General features: G+C 46.3%; 1 protein-coding gene across 14 annotated transcripts in view; it reads right to left on the bottom strand.

The window, feature by feature from the left end:
* VPS13B (vacuolar protein sorting 13 homolog B) overlaps positions 1-12,092 on the bottom strand; it is a 916,166-nt gene that overhangs the window by 2,214 nt on the left and 901,860 nt on the right. For all 14 annotated transcript variants that reach the window (XM_054519206.2, XM_054519208.2, XM_054519204.2 and 11 more), the window contains 3 exons: positions 6,893-7,069; positions 4,476-4,578; positions 3,673-3,922 (listed from right to left, as the gene is read on the bottom strand). In XM_054519206.2, the coding sequence (XP_054375181.2) occupies positions 3,673-3,922; positions 4,476-4,578; positions 6,893-7,069 (530 nt within the window). The remainder of the gene's footprint in view (positions 1-3,672; positions 3,923-4,475; positions 4,579-6,892; positions 7,070-12,092) is intronic.

The raw sequence follows: 12,092 nt of genomic DNA, 5'->3' as shown, positions 1-12,092 counted from the left end.
TCGATATATTTGTACATTATGCCTTTTAGGTTATCTATTAAAGCCATTAATCCAAAATGTTTCCTTTTTTCCTCTGAGATACGGCAACGATAACAATGCAGTTTTAGCAGTATAACTAAAAGTTGTGCATGAGACTTAGGACAGCCTCCTTAGAATAAGCATTTGGTGTTGCATAAAATTCCCATGTTTGAAGTTGACGATTTGATAACATTCTACTCACTAACCATTAAAACATCTGTCATCGTTCTTTAGCAACCAGCCCAAGAAAAAAAGGAGAAAAATCTTTCCTCCACATAAATCTATTCAACATTAAACTCAGCACTGAAATAAAAGCTCTGTTTGCCTAGCTCCCCAAACCTCTTCAGCTAGAACATCTTAAAGAAGTGGAGAACACCTCTTTCAAACCCGTGGCTTTGGACAGAGCATTAAAAAACCTTTTGAACTGTAACATTTTCTGCTTTTCTAAATCCTAGGATTTAAAGCCAGAGAAAATAGAGAAGCTGGGCAGCGGAAGGGGAAATTTTTATGGAAAAAAAGAGGATGCAAAGTACATTTATGGTTCATAAAAGTCTGGCTCATCTTCAGTGGAACACAAATAGAACTGAGATATACTAGGTTCTTTAGTGAGATTTTCTGAGAAAGTGCTCATCAAAGCCAGCTGAAGCTATAAATTCTTCCTACCCTGAAGTCCTTTAGCTATCTAGTGTGTAGATCAGGTGGAGTGGGAAGTTTGCAATTGTAAGGCCACTGATTTGTGAATCTTAGGTAGCCACCAAACTTTCCGTGGTTTTTGCCTACTGAACACTGGCAAGACTACGCTGGAAGAAGTGGTAAAGACTTCTTTCTAATTCTGTGTGTGGTCCAGTAACAATGCTATCAAAGAGTCTTAAAAGCTGGAGAAAGTCCGTGCGGTGGCAGAGAGATAGATAGTAAAGAGGCTTGCTAGAAGAATAAGTAAGGAATTCCTTAGAGTTTGGATCTTGTGTTTTTAAGCTTGGGGAAAAACGGTCCCCAAAGATTCACTAACAAACAGATGAAAGCTGTGCACCACCAGGCAAAAGCCAGAGCTCTGATATCATTTGATGGGGCCAGAATTCAGCTGGAAAGCTTTGAATACACAAAAAGTTTTAATTGCTCTTCCTGAACAGCAGCACAGGAAAACCCGTGTTGTGAAAGGAACCCAGCCAAGGAATAAATTGACCTTCTGACTCATTTTGAGCCTCTCATAAGGGATTTCAATAATGTGCCAGGCATATTAAGCAATTATTACCCCTAAACTGGTTGCATTTAACCAAGAAAAGCAAATGCTGACTTAAAAAAAAATCTCAATCCTGCCATATTTAAATGTACTGCATGATGTCATCTACAAATTAATTCCTTCCAAAATTCAAAGGAACTGTGTTTCCTAGCATCTAAGGCAAAAGCTAAAAACCAGAAAAGTCATTTATAGATCTTAAAATACTGCTTTTAGTCTTCACTGTAAGTGTTCACAGCACACAGGCTTCCTTATGTCTGTGGATTATGTTGGGATGCACTAAGAGCCAGACAGCTCAAGAAAGCTCACTGACAAGGCAGTGCTGCTGGCCACCCTCCCCCGCCCACTCATGTTGAAAGTACTCTGGATTACAGCACTTGGGAGGGTTTAGTCTCAAAGACGCTCTGCAGCTTGAGTTTTCTTGGGGGTGAGTAGGAGAGGTTGGGGTTATAGATATAGGATTAAGGCAGCAGTTATTCCTATTAATGACTTCAGGAGAGAGAAAGTGGAATAGAGAAAGCAGAATGTGGAGGCTGAAGGCACACTGGCCCATCCACCTTCCAGCCAGTGCCAGGCCTTGGCTGTGCAGGCACAGTGCTCCTGCTCTCAGTCATGTCTTCCCACCTCTGTTTTAGGCATTCCTTAATCCCAACCCTCTTTCAGCCCTGGACAGCAGTGGAAAATCAGTGCTGAAAATGGTATCTAGAGCTTCAGTATTGCTTCCTCTGATTCCACAGTCCCAATAATCTGCAACTTTTAGGAGTGGTGACTCCAGATACTACCTTAACCCCTAGGGAAACTGAGGTCTGTTTCCTTCCAGCTATGATGATTCTCCACAGTACCTGCCTCAAACAAAAATAAAAGAGAAGGATCACAGTTGAAGACAGTTCAACAGCAAAAGAAATCTCCAGTCTTAATAGTTTAAGATCTGAAATATTTCCCAAGCAGCTAAGGAATAATGATGGTCACAGGGCCTTGGAGGTTTCTCATTAAGGACTAAAGACTTAATCGTAATGATATTATCCCTTGCCAAATCCTATAGCCAAATCACCGCTGCTTTACTGTCAACTGATCAGAAGATTCTGGCAGATCTAATAAAGTCAGCCTGGACATCTAACCTCTGTTTATTCTCAGAAAGTCATCAACTTGAAGCAGCAATGTAGTCCTGGTGCCAAACCCTAGCTTAAAGCCTGACTATGATCATGATCCAAGAAACTAGAGAAATCAAGAGTTGTTGTGGTTGGCTGCTTTCCATCTTCTCAGATAATTTTACCCAAACAGTGGTGTGAAGGAGATACACGCCTCCATCCCAGGAAGAGAATAATGAAAGGAGGGATCAGGCAGAACCTGTTGGAGGTAGGATTGCTGTCCTTTGCTGGGGCCACTCAGTCCCCAGGTTAGGGTCAGCAGACTCCAGTTTGCCACTGATCCACCACTATCTTGCTGTGTGGAAAAAGATGTCTGTTATTTAGGTAAATAATTAGGGTCTAATGGTTCAGGCCATCATCCAGGAAGGAGGGGCAGAGAGCAGTTTTCCAGTGGGTGCACCTGTTTACCCTGGGCTGGACTACAGGAAGCTGGGGTCTTTCTGGTCGGGGCTCACCCTTGACTCCTGACACCCAGTATGCCTTGCCTGCGCATCTGTTCCACGTTAATTTTTGCAGGCCAGGAGCCAGCCATGGAGCTGCCCCAAGAGCCTTAAGTATCATCCCCAGGGGGGATTCTGTGGTACTTATGGGGTGGGAAACTATCCTGTGGGAAAGAGAACACAGCTACAGAATACAAAGCAGTGGATTTGAGAGAGAGAGAGACCACTTCACAAAATGTTGACCCTTGAAGTCTCCAGGTTTGGGGGTAGGGGAGGGAGTGGAGAGTCTTGTTTCATGATGCCCCTTGCTTCTGCATTGGTCCTCTCCAGCACCCACAGACCTCCAGCACCCTGCAGCCAATTGCAGGCCTCAGGCAGCCAAGGACCTGACTTGAGGCTTTCAGACCAGGGGGCCTCCTTTGTGGAGCAGTTGCCGGGAATTGCTGTTCCAATCCTGGCCCTTCCTGAACCGACCCACTCATTTTGTAACTCCATTTTCCTGTCCATCGAGCACCCCACCCCCATGATGGCCAAGCCAGATCAACCTTGTTCAGTTGGCTTGGTGACTTAGCTTTAGACCTTGAGTCCTGCTGGCCGCCTGCTGGGCTCTTCTGTACAGGGCTCATATGCATATCTGGATGGGGGCTTCCCAGTGCCCTTTGCAGTGGCCCTCCGGCCTCCACACTCCCTCCTCTGGGTAGCAGCTCTCCTTGGTCTCCAGCAGCCACTCCAGAGACTGCAGCTCAGAAATGCCTAGGTACCAGTGACCAGCCTGCTTCTCAACCTCCCTGGCCAGCTAGTCTTGGTTGCCCTGTTTTCTGAAACGTACCTCCACATCACAGGCCACTCTTGGCTGCTTGAGCTGCACTGTGAGTAGGTTGTTCTGCTTGCTGTCCTGTGCACAGTCGATTTCTGTGACGGGGAAAGCCTGCTGCTGTGTGTCCTCACTGACACTCACCACGAAGAGCACTTCTGATGTCAGCAGCAAGCACCCTTCATGCTCCTGGCCTGAGCCCCTCACCAGAACCACGTCCAGGGCCATGTGGACTTCTGGTCTGCCCAGAGACTGAAGCATTTTCCTGTTTAAGAGGAGAAAAGTGAGGCCAGGTGCCAGCTTTGAAAAGATGGTCACTTACCAGTGCTCATTATTTACCAATGGGGCAACCTCCCCAAGGGCAAAGGGTCCTCACCAATCCAATTACTCATTTTAGCTTGAAATGTAATTGTCAATTCTCAAACTGATTCTGATTAACAGAACCTGCTTCCTCCTGGGAACAAAGATTTCCCTTGGTTTTGCTTAGCTGCTTTTCTCCCCATTAGAAATAGCACCTCTAATTAGAGTGCTGGTTCCACAGGGAATCTCAGGCCCTCTAGCAAGACTGGGCTTCTCTGCCAATGTATGACCTTCCTTGAGTGGTTAGGAATGGCGCAGAGGAGTTGTGCAGCCAGCCCCAAACCTGCCAACAGCAGCCTCTTCCTGTCCCTCTACAGTGCTCTTGTGCTGCCTGAGCAGTGCCAACAATGGCTACTCCTGGGCTCCCTGGAAGCGTGGCCCATTAGCTTGAGAGCAAGCCAGGAGCTATTAACATACAATATGGATGTAAAGTTGAGCAAGTATCTCAATAATTTTACCAGACATATTTGACATGGCTGTTTGGAGCCTGGTCAGCATGTAGATCACTTGGCTGATGGCGCTGTTTGGGAAGCTGAGAAAGTCCAGCTCCATGTAAAATACCTGTGGTAAGAGAAGTAAGGGAGTTTTACTACTTGTTTTCTGGAAAACAGTTTCATGCTGCAATGATGTCATCTGCTCAGAGCCATCCATAAAATGTTACAGATCCAAAATGATGTCACATCTTTGGAAGCAAGTGTATAGATAATCTTTAAACATTACAATGCTCTTAACCTTGGTGATCTTGCATTAGTAACAAACTAAAATATGAATGTGTTACACAGTCCAAGCATAGACTAGCAATTAGAGGAAGCAGAAACACTGAAAAGAGTTGGTCATGAACAGTAGCCTAGACATCATTTTAGCTGATGTGTTAAAGAAGTCTAGATAGGTGTGGTATGGCGGCTTATGCGTGTAATCCCAGAACTTCGGGAGGACACATCAAGGTGGGAGGATTGCGTGAGTCAAGGAGTTAGAGACCAGCCTGGGAAACAAAGTGAGACCCCTATCTCTACAAAAAACAAATAGTGCTGCATGCCTATAGTCCTAGCTACTCTGGAGGCTGAGGTGGGAGGATCACTTGAGCCCAGGAGTTGGAGGCTGCAGTGAGCTATGATTGTGTCACTAAATGCCAGCCTGGGTGACAGCAAAACCCTGTGTCTAAAAAAAAAAAGTGTAGATTGTTAGTTAACTTCCTTAATACTTCTGTATCTGTGCTAAGGCTAGTCAAAAAATAAAAAACACACAGATATATACAAAGGCACACCCTTTGCCTAGATACACTATTTAAATGCTAAGTGACTTAATCCAGCTGCTAAACACGAATCCATATACATTTATGAGCACGCTTGGGGCCTCTGGTTTATGACATGCTCTCCCTGGTGCCAGCACCAAATGAGGGCACCCAGCAGCAGCCACATAGGCCTTTACAGAGACTCTCTAGAACCAAAGATGGTACAGCATGTGTGCTTTCTGAGGGCTTGTAAATGTTTATAAACGCATAGTCATTAGACTAAGAGTTAGTGGTTTGTAAAACCTTCAGTTCGGTAATAAAAGTTTTACAAGAGTGATGGAAACCAAAAAGGCCATGTGAAGCTCTGCTCTAAGATCCTCTTACATAAGGGAGCATTCTTCAGCCCTGGGAAACACGGTGAGGGACAATGGCATTTTCAAAACCAAAAGAATTTATGAAGTATGACTTGACTTTACCTCACTGGAGTCCGTATCATAAGGGAGAGTTTAACTTTTCCCACTTATAGATTATAGCACATCTTATTGACAGTTTCCCTGTGAGTGAAAATGTCATTCACAGAAGGAGAGGGAAATGAGGGGGGCAAGGAGGGGAAAGCGAAGAGGAACACATGCTGGTGTCTGTGTGGTCTCTTAAAGGATGCTTTCCGGATGGCTGCCTGAAGTGTGGGCACTCATTCATCTCCACTCCCTTCCTTTCAGACGCTGTTTTTATGCCCTGATCTGGCTGCCTCTTGTCAGGCCTGCTGAGGAGCAGGATGCCTCCCTAGAAACATCCCGTGGGCTTTATGGCCAGATACGGACGCAGACACAGTGTGCTCACATCTGACAAACGGGAGGGTGCTTCTGTGATTTGTGATACTAGCTAGACAGCCTGCTTCATGACCAAAATGATGACACCAATTTTAGGTAAAATGGTAACAGTTCCAGCCGCAGGTTTATGGAAAGTCACTTTAATGTGCTCTGCCAAGAACACAGAAAATAAGCCTGGGAGGAGGTGCTTCCTTTCACAGGCATCCATTACTCATGTGTGCACACTGCTGCATGGGGAGAGGCCCTGGCACGCCCCGTCCAAGTGCAGGTAGTGCCATGCGCCCATGCACTCCACAGCTGTCTGCCTTGTGAAAGGGCTTTTAGTTGCAGACCCTTTGTTTCTGCCCTGGCCTGGCTGCGAGGAGCAGGATGGCGTCTGTGGGTGAGAAGGCCACCCCAAACCCAAAGATCCATGTGCACATCCACACTCTGTCTCATTCTCTACTGCTTCTTAAAGTTATCTTCCCACAACCTATCTCTCCTTCCACATTTATCATAGGAAAGTCTTAATTCTTTTCTCTGCTGTATTCTCCATTCTGCCTTCAACCTCTAAACTGGTTACTTTTCATTATGGTCTATCAAGTGTACTGTAAAAAGATTCTATGACATATAGACTGAAACTAGTAACTGGTTTCCTGATTCTATGGTTTTATTATTAGTAGTAAAATTCTACTCTGTGTAAATGAGCATAGAGAGGTAAGAAAGATAGCCACTGTCTGCCATGTGAAAGGTTACACTATCTTAGGGAACCCTTGGTATAATCATGCAAATCAGTAACATCTGGATTGGCCTGATGCGTTTTCCACCGACTTACCATAGCCAGTCTGTGACACCAGCTCAGCAGCTCCTCCGATGGGCTTTGTGAACACCCCCATGATTCCTTTCCCCACACCCGAGATGACACCCTTGGCCTTGTGTCCTGCTGAAGCCTGTGCCTCAGATGTTTTCTGGAAGTTCTGCATCGGCTGATCAACTATACCAGCAATTGCACCTGGAATAACAAAAGCCCTCAGTAAGAACAGAGGCTTAAAATCCTCAGAAAATGAAAGGCTCCATGTGGAACATAGTTTTATCTGGATTGAAAATGAGTCCCCACCCTCATTATAAAGGTCTTTACTACCCATTTATTTACCAGTTATCTAAGTACACCAAGGGCAGTAGACATTTATTATCGTCATCAAAATACAATGTTCAGACGGAGTTTGGTCCACACAGTCAGGATCTGTGAAGTTTAGTTCAGAATTTAACAAACCTGTCAGGCTATTCAGAGTGTCATCCATACATCTTTCCTCAGAAGTCAGGCAACAAAGTTTAGAGAGAGGAGCTAACAATTCCTCAGGAGCAGAGAAAGACTGTTCAGCCCAATACATTTGCACTGATTCAGGAGGATGAAAAACTGGAAGGGGTTAGCCCCTTTCTAACTCTCCACTTTTAATAATAATCATAACAGTCATAATTTAATAGTATTAATACTTAAGAGTAATTATTGATATAGTAATTATTATTTTGATTATAGGTAATCTATCTTGAATGCTTACTAAGTCTGGGGACTGTGCTAAGAGCTTTATTTGGATGAGATCATTTGATCCTCATATTCCCAGGAGTCATACATTGTTTTTATCCAAATATGGACATTGAGGCACAGAGGTTAAGGAGTTTTTCCCAAGGTCACACAGCTGTTAAGTGTACAGAGAGTTTGAGTCACAGCATAGCTCTTAACCACCAAGATACTCGCTTATCCCATTTATAAAACAGGCTCTTCCTCTTTGCCAATCTTGGAAAACCTTTCTCTCTCACTTGAATTGAGGTTTGGCCACTTACTCCTCACTTAGAATAGCGACCAAAACCCCTCGGGGCTCTGCTCCCACAGCTGTAGCACAGGGCATCCATCTCCTGCACTGAGCCTGAGGCAGCTACAGATGAAAGGAGCCCCTCAGGCAGTCCTGTAGATATGGCCCCTTTGCTACTCCTGCTTTGAGAGGCCAACAGTGAGAGCTAGAAAAGTCTCACCATTCTGATTTTTTTTCATGATGGAGTGGAGGGCTCTGTATCTCAGAAGGGAAAATTTCTTTACAATTCTTGACAGAATTCTCTGTTTTCAATTCAAAACTGCTAGGATTGATGAAAATGCTCTGGCCCCTGGTAGAAATTTTAGTGCACAAAACGTCAATTGTAAAGGGAATGCTCTTCATGGACTCCTTTCCTCTAGGTTTTGACAGAGACATTTAAGTTTATGCATTGACAGATTCAGAATGACCTGAGGCAACAGACCTGTTTCCTAGCCTAGAGTCATACTGCAAAACCTTCTACAGAAATGGCAAGAGTGAGCAGAGGAAGCTGCTCCCGGCAGGCCCAGGCCACCCCAGCTATCAAGAGTGAGGGTCACTCTTTTAGCACCACAGACAGGCCTGGCGCTCGGCTGGGAGCACCCCTCATTTGCCATTGATGCTTCACTCCATTTGGAAGATCAGAAGTCATAGTGGCCACACTGAGGGACAGGCAGGAACCCTGGGTCTTCTCTTCCAGTCACCTCAGCAGATTATCAAAGTGAACAGCATCAAATCAAAGAGTGGGGCCTGGGCCAGCCGCGGTCACCCGCACAGGGCGTTGACAGCCACCTGCTCCAGCACATGCAGGTATCAGGTGAAGCCCCCTCTGTTCTGCTCTTCCATTTTCTCTGGCCATAGTGAAGGCTCCAGTTACTGTGGCTTTGACAGATAATATTTGGGCAGCCCCACAAAAGTGGAAAGCCTGAGTCCCATGACAAGGTGTTAGATTCTGAGAGTCAGAGAGGGAGCTGTGGAACCACCTGCCCTGGGCTCAGCAGCAGACCTTTGAGGGGGAAAACTGGCCTGTCACACCAACACCTCACCAGCCACCAGGTGCCTTATCTACCTCTGTGCTCACAAGCTGGAGAACAGAGAGGCTAAGAGAGACCAGCAGCCACTTCATGGTCCCTGCAGCCCTGCTTTGAGAGAGGCAGCCTCTCTGAGAGCCTGGAATGGCTCTCCTCTGAAGTATATCCAGCTAAATCCCACAACTGGTAAATTATGGACTGTCATAGACTTAAACTCTGCTCGAAGGCTTTCAGGAGTGGAAACTGATCCCTAGACTTGTCTGCTGGCCTCAGGCCCGTGGGGTGGGCGGCCACATGGAGATGGCTGTGATCTGATGAAGCCAGTGAGGAGAAGAGCGTGCCTGGGAGGGGTTTCCAGGACTGAGTGAGTGCTGCACCCCGCAGGACACAGGAGCTATTGCCTGTTGTGCCTTGGAAGGTGGAGGAGGAGGAAAGCCTTCATTGTGGAGCAGGAAACCACCAGGCCTTCCCTCACCTCTTTCTGTGACTTGCTCCTAGGCCTTGGGCAGAAACTACTTGGTCACTGAGCTATGGAAGTTCCTGGTGATGTGTCTATTTTGATGCTGCCTTTACAATGTGGTGTAATTTTGTTTCTGGCATTTTTTTGTCACACTATCAGAAGGACAGGCATAAGATGGGATACCACGCCACAGCTCGCCCTTCCAGAAAGAAACGAGACCCACAGAGTGTACTGCACATTCCAGCTCAGCGCTTCTTTTTTGACCAGAACAGACGAGCAAACCAACAAGGAAGCACTTTGCCTGTCATTCCTAAATTCTGCACTGACTATAATACACACCAGTCTGCTAATGGCAGATGGTGGTATTGGAGGGATGACTCTTAAGGGCTGTCTCTTGGGATGTGCAACTCTTGAGTCACTCCCTCGGAGGGGACTTTTCTGATTTCACCTGGTGGAGGCCTGTTTTGTTGGGATTCCAGATGGCATAGCCAAGAGTGCCCACGAAGAGACAGGAGGTGGTCTCTGGGGAATCCAGCAGCGTGTCACAAACCAGGAAGCATCCCAAAAGAAGTGGGGGTCAGAGAAGCAATTGACAACCTGGCTTTGGTGTTCATGAGAAGGCATCAGGTTTGGGAGGAAACGCAGAACGCAGCTGTGATGCGGAGCTGCACTTCCCTTCTCAGTGCAGGCTCCAGAGTGTAGTAGAAAGTGTGGGTGTTGGGGAACAGATCTGGTAAATGTGGGCAAGGCTGATGCCAATACTGCACGCTAAACGGAGTTTTTCCAAAAGCCGTTGCTTTTGGAAAACTGTCATGGAGCTCATCCAAAAGCCTCGGCAGCATCTCTCAGCCAGCAGACACTTTTCCCTGCTGACCTGGGGCAGTGCGGCTGGGCATAGAGCTACAGACTTGCTTTAATTTTCAAAGGCCTCATAATGCTCCATAGTGTCCCCATGAGGGTGAAGCAGAGTCAAGAAGGCCCGCTGAACCCGTAAACATTTGGGGGAAATGTGTTTTTCCTACACTGGAACTTGCAGTTGTTCAGTCTCCCCACATCCTGATTGTTTCCAGGCCTGGAGCCCCATAGGGGTAGGCGACATGGTGGAAAGGCCCAGGCTCCTGTCCTTGCTGGAGGTTTGACCTGGCTAAGTCGCTTTACCTCATCCAAAGTTGCAAAGCTGTGAAGGGTTATGAAGTTGTGAAGGGTTGTGAAGATTAAATAAGATGACACCTTTGAAAATGCTTTGCCAACTCTAAACTTTTCCTTTAATATATTTTTATTAACTGGGTCCTTAACGTTTCTGTCTTTATTGAAGAAACTGAGCAACTAGAATATCTATTTCACTGGCATGGGTTTAAAACTATTACTATCATTATTTTGAGACAAGGTCTCACTCTGTCCACCAGGCTGGAGTGCAGTGGTGCAATCTCAGCTCACTGCAGCCTTGACCTCCTGGGCTCAAGTGATCCACCTCAGCCTCCTGAGTAGCTGGGCCCACAGGGATGTGCCACCATGCCTGGCTAATTTTTGTATTTCATTTTATTTTTGTAGAGATGGGGTTTTGCCACATTGCCCAGGCTGATCTTGAACTCCTGGGCTCAAGCAGTCCACTTGCTTTGGCTTCCCAAAGTGCTGGGATTACAAGTGTGAGCCATGTGCCCGGCCTGGGTTTCAAATTATTATGTGATAATGGCTGTAACTTCAATTAGGCACTGCATTGTATATGGCAATTTCAAACACCATTTCTGGGGAAGAATTACATGGTGGCCAATCTATAACTTTCCAAAGTGAGGAGATTCAGTTTGTTGTACTCCCCTCTGTGCTCTTGCCACACACGTGGTAGTTCTAGGACCAGACATTTTGAGATAACCCAAAGAGTACATGAAACAAAGGAAGTCCTTGAAGTCTTACAGGAAAGGAGGCTGGGTTGAGTCAAGCTTGAGATGCCCACTGTGAACTCTGCAGAGTCCAGACATGGACACACTGCTCAGGGTGTGAGCTGGGCTGGGACTGGGGCCGGCCAGTGTTGGCAGGTGCAGCCAGCATCTACAGAGGAGGTTTATGTTACCCCAAGAATTAATAATCTTCTGGAAATTACCAGATATGCAGAAAGACCCCATGAGCCCACTGTAGTTTCCAAAAATGAATTCCCTCACATGGATAAGGATATGCAAGACACAATGACTACAGCAAAGATCAGAGCATTATGACTTACCCTGTCAACAGGACCCATGCCCAGAAAGATGACCTCATCAGGGCTGATTCGTGACTCCTCACACAACTGATTTTTCCCATCAGGTACAATCTTACACACTGAAAACGGAGCATTGGCTGGGGTTTCTCTGACTGGGAAGAGACTGGAACCCTTGGGCGGGAAGGGAGTCGGGGGTTGAGGTGGAGACAGCCACACACCAGCCAGCCCAGGGGTCGGTCTCTCTCTCTCTCCTTGCCTAGAAGCTCCTAGAAGGGCTGGGGTGGAGCAGAGTAGTGGTACTTAAGCCTCCAATTAATAGCATCAACAGGTCCAGAGTCGCAAAACAATGACCTTGAGATCCTCAATATAACCTCATTGTCACTTCCTCTGGTTACAGCCACTTAATCCATTGGATTAAGCGAAAATATTCCTGCCATTGCTCAGATGTTTCTTTTTGCTGAGGCACTCTTGGAAACCAGGCAACTCTTATAGTTCATTTGCTA

This window comes from Pongo abelii, chromosome 7 (assembly GCF_028885655.2).
Source record: "Pongo abelii isolate AG06213 chromosome 7, NHGRI_mPonAbe1-v2.0_pri, whole genome shotgun sequence".
In the NCBI taxonomy this organism is placed as follows: domain Eukaryota; kingdom Metazoa; phylum Chordata; class Mammalia; order Primates; family Hominidae; genus Pongo; species Pongo abelii.
The sequence above is the reverse complement of the archived record's forward strand: the minus strand, read 5'-3'. Positions and strand labels throughout refer to the sequence as shown.